This window comes from Etheostoma spectabile, chromosome 12 (assembly GCF_008692095.1).
Source record: "Etheostoma spectabile isolate EspeVRDwgs_2016 chromosome 12, UIUC_Espe_1.0, whole genome shotgun sequence".
Classification (NCBI taxonomy): Eukaryota; Metazoa; Chordata; class Actinopteri; order Perciformes; family Percidae; genus Etheostoma; species Etheostoma spectabile.
This window is the reverse complement of record NC_045744.1, coordinates 29491073-29501925: the sequence shown is the minus strand read 5'-3', so window position 1 is coordinate 29501925 and position 10853 is coordinate 29491073. Positions and strand designations below refer to the sequence as shown.

General features: G+C 40.5%; 1 protein-coding gene across 6 annotated transcripts in view; it reads right to left on the bottom strand.

Annotated features, from left to right (window-relative positions):
- The window catches only part of LOC116698695 (transcription factor E2-alpha), a 26630-nt gene extending 18583 nt beyond the window's left edge, over positions 1–8047 (bottom strand). For 3 of the 6 annotated variants that reach the window (XM_032530778.1, XM_032530780.1, XM_032530782.1), the window contains exons 1-3: positions 7512–8047; positions 4030–4126; positions 2622–2694 (exon numbers count right to left, since the gene is read on the bottom strand). In XM_032530778.1, coding sequence (XP_032386669.1) covers positions 2622–2694; positions 4030–4083 — 127 coding nt within the window. In that variant the 5' untranslated portion in view covers positions 4084–4126; positions 7512–8047. The remainder of the gene's footprint in view (positions 1–2621; positions 2695–4029; positions 4127–7511) is intronic. The other 3 variants (XM_032530777.1, XM_032530779.1, XM_032530781.1) reach the window with 3 other exon arrangements.
- Between the last annotated feature and the right edge of the window lie 2806 nt (positions 8048–10853).

Genomic DNA, 10853 nt, shown 5'->3' with positions numbered 1-10853 from the left:
GGGGGGGGGGGGAGAGAGAAATCTGACTCTATAAGAAAAACATGTGGCAGCTGCTCCACAAAAGGCAGGACTACAGTTTGACAAAGTCAGCTTCTTTGAAAGTAATCATATGATAGCACAGCAAGGGTTACCCGAAAAGCATCGAAATTACCAAATTTAATACATATAGACGGACACTGATTGTACACTGAGGTTCATTTTTCTTTGAAATTATTCTTTTAGCCACATATTCTACATGAATGCAGTACAGCTCCGACCTATCCCACGGCCAAAGCATCCAAGACAAAAAGTATGGCCTTGAGCAAGATGGAATAAATTCACATTTTGGGAAAATATTCTTTATGAGAGTGAGAGGAGAAGATTTGTACCCACACAGGAATAAACAGGAAACATAGTGTGCTATGTTACATTATCCCTGCTTCCAGTCTTGATGTTAGTATCAAACGTCCAAAGAAACATTTTAGACTGTACCACTCCAGAATCACATTCTACTTCTATACTGTTCATCCATTTTCTTATTAGGTTGCAAGCATTCAGTTTTGCCAAAGTATGGCTATATACCCCAGAGTGAACTGAAAGGACAGGTGGCCAGCCAAAAAATGGTGCTGGAGTACAGTACACATGTTTAATATGGACCTTGTAAAACCTTTTTGTAAGCACACACCTTGCTGTGACAAAAGAACGTGTAAGTGGCCCTCAAGTGAATAGAAGAAATAGAGCCCCCTATACCCCACCCAGCCACAGCTTGGCTTGTCTTTCATCTTAGCTTCAATATCCTGTTTCATTTCTTTTGCTAGCCGAAAGACCTACTGCACTTCTACAGATGCGAGGGTGACAGAGAGAGGTTCATGTAGGGCAAGTGGATCTGCTACAGTGGAGGTAGAAATGGACAGGTAGGCATTTTTAAAGCTTACCAATTTTGTATATGACAGCAACTCAAAAGGGCCCAGAAACATTCAAAAAAGAAACTGTGTGATCTCAAGTATCTCTGATATGGTTTGTGTATAGTAACATGCATGCATGCCTTAAAACTGACTTAAGGGCTGGTAAATTAGATGATGAGGATGAATAATGGCTCTAGGTGAAAAGTATGTATATGAAGAGAACACGTAGGGTGCGAGATTCCAGGACAAGGAAACACTTATGTCTCTTTCACATCTCACAAGTTACTGGGATAACCTTTCATGCACCAATATTGATTTTCATTATTTACACATACACTACATTCAGGAACATTTCCATTCTGTGCCTTTTCACACATGCCATGGCAATGGAGAGCAGATGGAGCCGTTTTTGTCCGGTGCCAATGTTCTTGTAATGTATTTAATATTCAACAAGTTTGCGAGACAAGTAAATGCTAAATGGTACACAAGTCACAGATTTAAATAGGTCCTGAGCGTAGTCTTGCGATTGGTTCGCTCGCTCCCCATGAAAGTGTCTTTGGACAGAGGGACGTAACCCTTTAAGTCAGGGGTCTTCAACGTTTTCCAGGCCAAGGACCCCCAAACTGATGGCGAGATGGAGCGGGGACCCCCTAATTATATATATTGTATAAAATTGTGTTATATCAAACTGGTCCTATAGTGCCATGTCTAAATGTACATTGTTATTGTGCATTCAATACTAAGATACTCAAATAATACACAGGTTCATATATTCATGCATTGATGACTGAAAGACATCTTCTGCCTCCATTTATCTGTTTACTACAGTGTGTTGAATTCAAGTTAATGTGTATTTAAAGACATTTCAATTAGTGGAAAAAATTGCAGGGGGGGGGAATATAAAAAAAAGTCTAATCAACCAAAACTTTCGCGACCCCCATGCAGTACCCCCTGTTGAAGACCCCTGCTTTAAGTGCTTGTCCCTGCATTGTTACGGTTTTCGTAAACAGAGCCACCCGGCAATTTCTCTGAAATGTTACTAGTTCTTGAGGTGGGAAAATGGCAGTAAAGATTCCCTTGAATATTGATCTCTGCTCCCATTCACACATGACCCCATGCAGGTAGTGTTCTTGAACATTTAAGGAATGGGTTTCATTTGTGAAAGGGGCTGTTCCCATCAACCCCCACCCACTGCTTTTGTCCACAGTGATAGAATGGCAACAGCTGAGAAGGTGAGGGAAGGGACACCTGCAAGGCGAGGATGAGGAAGTGTTGAGGAGATGATCTACATAACATTAAATAACCTGGCAATCTTCCCTGAGGTTCCTTCCAATTATTGTGATCCGATACACAATTCTTGAGAACAAGTGGAGAACAGAACAATTTCCTTTTCTATTCCCATTCAAAACAGGGTGAATGAATGTGGAGTAGAATAGTGAGATGACAAGAACAGCCTATTACTGCCATGCTTTAGTGTCAGGAGATGCAGGGAGCATTACAAACCAATAAGGACACTTCAACACTTGCTTTAGGTGAGAGGAAGGAAGAGAGTTACATTTCTTTTCTTTGACATAACATTTTACATTTCTTTCTTTTTTTAAATCAAGAGAATCAAATGCATTGGAAAAGAGCATTTCATTTATTTGGGAGTGAAAGGAATAGAACGTCAAAAAACAAAGTAAATATGTAAAAAAAAAAAATGTGAATGTTAGAAGAAGAAATAAAATTTGGTCTTACCTGAACCTCCAAACTGACTGCTGGCGAGAGTAGTCGGCCGGTTCTTGCCGTTTGAAACTGGAGGCTCAAACATCTGAAATGAGAGAAATTAAAACTGTAAACTATAGTCCATCTAGACTTTGCAGCGTTATATCATCTTCACTTGTGCAAAGGTTGATTAGGTGGTAATCCAAACTATTATATCCTATTAAGCCAGCAGCTACAATGGCAATAAAGCAATCTACAGATTCCAGGTTTGACTGAGTGACTGCTAACATTAAAGTGACACAACAATAAAACCTCTCGTAAAAAGATGGCTAATGTACAAGCTGCAACCCTCCGAACCCTGATCGACTGGCCCATTCATGGATGCCCTGATATTCATCTCTCTCACCGAACTGCTTGCACACACACACACACGTGGTGTCCACACACACAGTGTTGCAGTGGCGCTGCCTGCAAGCCCCATCTTTCTACACTGAGATTGCTTTTGATAATGGTGCATCAATAATAGTTAAGTTTTTATTCCATTATTAGTCTATATCCACAACGTTCCACTTTTGGGATTGCTCCGGTGCCGCCGGATGTCTCTCGCTCTTTTCGGCCAGATGTCCGTCACCTTCCGCTTTCTTTGTGTTGTAACTCTAACCTGCGGCTGATTTCTGAGGAATATGGTTACCTGGTCTTCAAATCTATGCGGGGTAAATCCAGACAGCTAGCTAGACTATCTGTCCAATTGGAGACGTTTGGACGTAAACATGTTCCACTAAAACCAGTTCCTTCCTGAGACTATTTTGCAGCGCCACCATGGATCGGTCCCGGTGCTTAGCACCGCCCAAGACGATTGTGATTGGTTTTAAGAAATGCCAATAAACGAGAGCACGGTTTTCCATCCATCCTGGAATGTTGTGTGGACTAGCCAGACCCTCCCCTGCAGCGCTGTGGAGGAAGGTCTGGCAAAGCGAGTCAATTTCATTATAAATGTCACAGAAAAGGGTTGAGAACTGTGTGCATTTTTCACAACACACAAACAATTTTACGATAAAAGCCTCGTGTTAACAAATGAAGGGATTCTGTCCACAGAAATGCCTGAGGCTTTTAATTCAAAACGGAAACAGTAAGTGTTAAATTAAAAACTTATGTTTTTTCCTGTCTGTGACATTCTACAGATATAGACATTGAAAGTGAAGTGAAAGGAGAGGGAGTGGAATATGTTGCCTTCCGATAAATAAACAGATGTCATTCGATGATACTTTCTCATATCTTCATACACAATGTTGCTGAGAATAGTTCAACAAATAATGCTACCAATAAAAAGAAGGGGTTCAAAAAGGGGATGTGATTGGCAGATACTGCTTCCAGCGATCGGAGCACCCTTACTGTAAAGGATGCACATTAAATTCAAGCAGAATCTTCAGAGAGATCTTACCGCGCTAAAATCCAGCAAGTCGTTGAGCTCCTTGTCTGTTTCCACTGCAGCCATTCTCTGCTGCTGTTCACTTGGGCCTTTCAGTCTCAGCGAGCGACTACAAGCAGAGGTAAGGAGAATATGAGTATATTTTGTAAGATGGTTAACTATTCTGACCAGCAAAAGGTATGCAGGTGTAGAGCTAGAAATTCCCTAAGTCAAGCATCAGTTCCATACCTCAATAATATTATGGCTATTGGCGCCTTCTACAAAATATAATCAAAACAAAGGGAGGGTGATTGATTTAGGTTCGGAGAAAAATGTGGATTTATAAACCAAAGCAGTTTGGTGCATTCAGTTTTTTTGACTCAGCTTGAACAATCCATTAAATTGTTTAGGAAACTGCATGAGTTACAGCTATCTTAAAGCCTTTAAAAGTATTTTGTTTTACAAATTGTGTCTTATTTGCATTGTTTTGTTCATTATGTGTTTATGGTTTAGGTGCAGGTAAGCGACTATGTATAATGCCATGGACAGCTGGACATTAGAGGTGACTTACTTTTTACTAACAAATAGTTCAGAAAATTTAGTTAAACCGGAGACTTGTTTAAACATGTCTGAGTGCCCGTGATGTTGTTGTGTCTAGTAGTGTTGTTATGCCGCCATATCTCAATAAAACAGCTACAGAAAATGTTGTCACAACCAATGGAATTGGAATGGTGGCAAAAAAAAATAAAATCTGTCTAGACCTATCACAATGTCAATCTAATATTGAGTTTTCCCACCATTACACAGAATTTAATGATTCAGGCTAATGACTCAAAAGCATTCCATTTGCTCAATAAGACAGTGAGAAAAGTCAATTAAATGACACGGTGGTAAGCCTAACATACATAACCTACAAAAAACCCTTTACACAGGTAATGTTCCCACCTTTAATGCAGTTAAACCTAAATAACTAATGCCATAACCATTCTAGTAGCACGTTCTTGCAAGACTATCAAATGATTAAAACGTACTGGGGGGAAAAACCGTCAGCTCTGAGAGTTTCCCTGGTAGCCCGCACCTCTAAGGTGAGTGACCATGGTTCAGCCACAGGCCACACTGGGGCCCTGGACTCAGACAGCTTCTTCTACCTCAAAAACTAACCTCCTCTAACAGCTCTTTGGAAAAACGTACAGGGTAATAAGACAACAGGCTGAACTCTCAAATATGAAATGTGCTGTATATGAGCCTGTCTCAAATGAGGCCATGTGTGTAAAAACATCTAAATAAGTATCATTTCTACATGAGGTGGGCAAACTAGCAGAGATGCTTTGCAACACAAAAGCACTACAGTAAATACCCGCTGGGGGACATCATATTGGTGTGATTTTATACTAAGGTGTTCAAATTCAGAGTTTCATTTTGAGTTTGTGTTGTAGGGGGCTGACTTGTTGTGGCCAGTGTTCCTTTAAGCTAATGCAGTTTTCCTGAGTTTGGAATATGTTGTCATTATTTTAAAAGACTTTTAAGTCTTTAAAATATATTTTAAGTGTTTGAGAAGTATGCTGACCCTGTGTATTCCTGTAGATTGCCCCCAAAACTGGCTAAGGATGTTTGTCCACACCTACTAATGTCAATACAAAAGACTTGTTGTTGCTACAAAAGAACATTGAGATCTCTCGCCAACTGAAAAGTCACTTAAACTGATATTTAATTTACAACTACCATAATTGCAAAAATGTATCTAAAATTATGACAACCAATAAACAAAAGATGACAAATGTGAACTGCTCCAAAGTTATATTTTGTCCAGTGTTATGGTTTTGTTGCAAGCAGTTACACTGTAGGAAAAAAGTGAACAAAAACGCCAAAATGACAAATAAAACCAGCAAGCAACATTAAAAACTAGGTGGGGGTTTTAGGATTACAAAGTACATTTGTAAGATGTCCCTGCTATGGTTTTACTTGAATAACTCATATCATATATGTATCATTTTCAGGGCATGACTGAAGATTCACTTTTAGTCTAAATTTATACACTGGAAACCGAAAGAAATCCCATTAGTTTCAGTAATTTGAGCTGGTAATGGGAACTACAAAACACATGTATTATAACCCATCACATTAAAATGCAACTTTTTACCAATAGTGATCACATTGCAGGATTGCTACTTTTACCAGTGGTATTGGGAGTCATCTTACTACTTTGGTTATAATAAAAGTGACAACACCAAAAAAATGGACATAATTTTATACAACATCCGATTCTGAATGCATGACAGGGTGCAACCACTAGATCGAGCCTAACTGGCAAAAGGCAATGTAAATGTTAAAAAAAAGGGGTTACAATCAACGTATTGCCATAGTAACGACTAATAAGAAATGTGTGCTATGACATATGAACAAGCCAAAATACTTTGGCACTACATAATCTTGTCGTTTCTGTCTCTCACTGAGCTGAGGTCAAAATGGGGGATAAGTGTTTAGCCCCTCCTAACAAATGGAAGTTGCATACGCTTGTCTTGAGCACCCCCACCTCCGGCCTTTCCATTTGGAGAAAAGTTTTAAAAGGCACTTCTACCCACACAACATCGCGTACCTGGCGTCAAATTAAAGATGGACTGTTATAAACTGCGCGAGTTTTCGTGGCTTATCCATAGTTTAAAATCCTGGTGGGACGTTTTTCAAAAAAAAAAAAAGGGCCTTAAAACCTGTTGCCTGCCCCTCACGTCGAGCAGGAGAATGGGGCACTAATGAACACAAAGACCCGAGCCACCAAAGTTTCAGCTGTACGGTCAAAACGCAATAAAATCAGAATAAAAGTAAAAAATGTCTTAAAACAAATGTTCTAAAATGGGTTTTACATAAAGCAAGATGGAGTAATTAAGGCTTTAGTTGCATTCGTGTTGCTTGGTAATGGTGGTCGGGGGTGGAGGGAGGTAACGTTAAAACACAATCGTTTTTAACTCGAATTTTATATTCGTTGCTTAATTTGGGGTTTTATAACGTAACGTACGACGGTACAGTGGCCTAATCTCACGTTACATTAGTGAACGTCTAACATCTTGATACCAGGTGGAGAAATTTGCAATTTTAGCCACAACCAGGAATGTCTTACCGTTAGCTAAAACAAATCAACAACGCATGTCTGTCGTTAAACGTTCATGCGTTGTTTCTAGAAAATCGACATACTGGTACTACGGACAGCTAAATCTTGGGGGAGCTAACTCGGTTCGGTAATATGCTAATGTGCCGTAACATTATAGCCCACTGAAGCGGACAAAGAAATATTTTCCACCACACATAAGCTACTAATACTAGTAATAGTAATAACGCTGCGAGCTCGCTCAGGCCGAAGGGACGAAAATCCAAGACCCCGCATTTCCCGGCTGTGGCACTCGGTTACAACTTGAACGATGCGCTTAAAACTTGATTATTACTCCAGTAACAACGCGACAGACGACTTCTGCTTGACATGCATACGCTTGTTATGAATGTATATTCAGCCGTATAATTACCTGGATTCAATGATATGGCATCCAACAGGGAGAATTCGACGGCCGCAGGAGAGAGAAAAACAAAGTTAGGGATAGGATCCTTCCCCCCGTGGTCCGGACTGAGGGCTTGATGAAAATGAGGAAAGACAATATGAACCACTCCTCCGTCGCCTCGTTTGGTCGTTGTCTTCGTCACGAAAGTGAATATACGTTTCTAACACGAACCATAACTCTTTTGCTGCTCCGTTTCCTTATTGTTAGAGAAAATGTAACCATTTCATTTTCCAAGTAGACATTTTAACAGCCTCCACATTGTCGGTTCCAATGAAGTTAAGTATCAATCCGCAGCACAGCCTACTGGGGGACACGGAGGCTTAAACATCAGCGATGTCCAATCTAGGCTAAAACAAAATAACCAAACAAAGCCGTTTTTTTTAGTTGAATTGGCGCGGGGATTATCGTAGATAACGCAAAATGTCCCTCTTTTGTGGCTGTAAACACGACACTAAATGATCGGAGTAGCAATGCGCGGGGACCTATGTCGACCGGCGGATGAGGACAGCGGAAAGCCCAACAGCCTCAACCAGTAGAAGATGGAACGATAATATCAGAGGGAGGACCAATTGGATGCGACGAAAATTTGATTGGCAAGTTAGACGACCAAGCATATTTTACCATCCATCCTTTAGGGCAGTCTCATTATGCCTACGGGTTGCTTGCGTTTTAATTTTGTTCTCAAGCAGTGGCTGCGCTACAAAAAATGTTAGTGATTGTGTATGTATGTGTGTGTGTGTCAAAGAGAGATGGGAGTGCACCATGTTCAGTAATGCTAAACATGGATAAGATCATAAGAAAGTTCCTCTAAGGGCGGATAGTTATAAACCTAGTTGTCTTAATCCATGGCCATGAACATTATATTATGATGTGACCTTGCTATGAATAAATCCCACAATGGGCTACATATTTCATATGTAAAATCTTGCATTATTAATCATGTATTTGCAATACCTTTTCAATGTCATATAGTTTTTTTAGTCCTGTGTTTGAGGAGAAAAACGTACGTAGGCTACTAGTTATATGTTATGAATTGGGCCTACATTCCTGAAAAGTATTTATAGCCATTATCATTCACAGCAATCTATGTTAATATATCAATACATATTCACAATTTGTCATGTAGTTTTAGTTTAGGCATAGGGAGGAACAAAAACATTGGCAGTTAGAAAAGATGTGCAACATGTGCCAATTAATTTTTTTTTATCTAGAAGAGAGAAAGAAAAGTAATAGACTACAGCTCCTTTGGCAAGCTGTAATCAAAAGGGTTTGCATGAGCCAGCATCAAACAAAAAATGGCCTGGTTGCTGTTTTCGCATACGTTGTACCATGGCGGCTATGTAAACAAGGCTGCAGTTAATGTCAGCGTTTTGTTTTCAGACTTTCTCAAGAAAACCTCAACTGGTTTGAGGGGAAACAACCGAAATAACATCTGTGCCGGCCTTTACGAGAAAACTCAGCCATCCACTTTGTGGTTTACAAACACGCACACACACACACACACTCAGCAGGCTCTGCACACATGCAGCTCAAGCAAACACATGTATGTCATTAACAGTGGGACTAAGGACTGGCCACCAACACATTATTCTTTTAGATTTTGTATAAAATGGACAGTGTATTTTTACTTAGCGATGACAGCCAATGCACGCTTAGCATTGCATTGTTATAGACAGATGCAGTTAAATGAGGAAAAGGAACAATTCAGCTCTTTGTTTTTTCCAACAGGGTAAGGAGTATCCCGTCGGTGTGAGCAGATCAACCTCATTGTGACAAAACTGGTTTCATGTCATAGATGCACTTGAAAGGCTCCCGCAGTACACCTGGGGAAAGATGGGTGCGTATGTATTTGCAGTGGAAGTGATAATATCACAGCTCTACACGAAACATCAAACAATCTTTGGTTTGTTGCCTTTTCAAAAAGTAGGGCGAACTGCATGGAGGCAAAACAACATCAAGGTTAAGGCGCAATGTTTTAAAAAAAAAAAAGATAGAAGAAGCTATATTTAGAGTGGAACTCCATTTTCCTAGCCCCCCCCAAGTGTGTACCCTACTCTCCACCCACGCTTTCCTGGGTTCTCTCTTCTTCTATACAAGTACCAAATAGTTTGCAAATGGGTTACCCCCATGCAGCCACCCACGCATCAGGTACAGTATGAAAACCTGGGGCATCCTGTTATGACTTCTGGTTTCCTGTTTCCTGTAAAAAAAAAAAATTAAAAAAAAATACAGGCCCTTCTCTCTCTCATGCAAACACACTCATGGACTTCACTACCACCCTGTTACAAATATGTTAGTTTGAATGTTTGTATTTAGGATCCTGGCTCAAGTATTTGGGTGAATATATCCAAAACATAAGCATCATACTGACGCGTTGGCGTTCTCTCTTTTTTTTTCTTCTTATTCCCAACAAGACTCTAATATCTCGGTGTATCAAAGTGGCTTTGTTTTGGTGAGGATTCAGCCCTGGGAAGCATACAAAGCTGCTGCATTGTGGGAAAGTCATTACGCTATAAGGTGACAACGGCAGCTGCTTTGCCCCCATTCTTCACATTTTATTTTTGGTTTTTATGCCTCGTGTACATATCCTCATTTCACATGCTAGGGACGAGGATGTACAAGTGTCAAGGGACCACTGAAACAGCAATAACAGCGGTGTGCTCATGTGTAAACCGTCGGCGCCCTTTTGCCAGAAATATAAAAAAATAACAGTGTTTGTGACACACGACATGCTGTCACTGCACCCCCCCCCCCCCCCCCCCCCCCCCCCCCCCCCCCCCCGCCAAGATACCTGAGCATCTCTCTCAACAGGGGTCAGCCACATCACTCTTAATGAGCAGACATGTCTCTTCCTTCCTGTGGCGGCTCTAGCCTTCCATGCTAAATGTTCAGTGACGGTGTACATGGTTAATTGTCTTGGCACAAAGTCCTAAACCGGTTTTCCACTCTTACATGCAAACAGAATATCTACAGCTTTAGTGCATTTTTCATGTACGATCCCATTTTTGTTGTTGCTTTTTGTCACTTCTGGGTAGGCGTTGTCGTCTTTTTTTAATATTTGATTCCAGTCGAAAAGCCGCAATGTCCAGTTTTTCTCCTGTTCAATAGGGCCTTTTCACTCCTCACTCTTTTTCTACTTCTTTTGCAAGAAAAAGCACAATAGCATCCTGTTTTTTCCTCGTTTATAGCTCGTCATCCCCTCCCCCTTTCTTGCAGATTTGAATTCATTAGCAATCAAAGAGCCACTGACAAACGCCCAATCTTAATTACCCTCTCATTTGCATATTTGCATATTAATGACTGCAGACT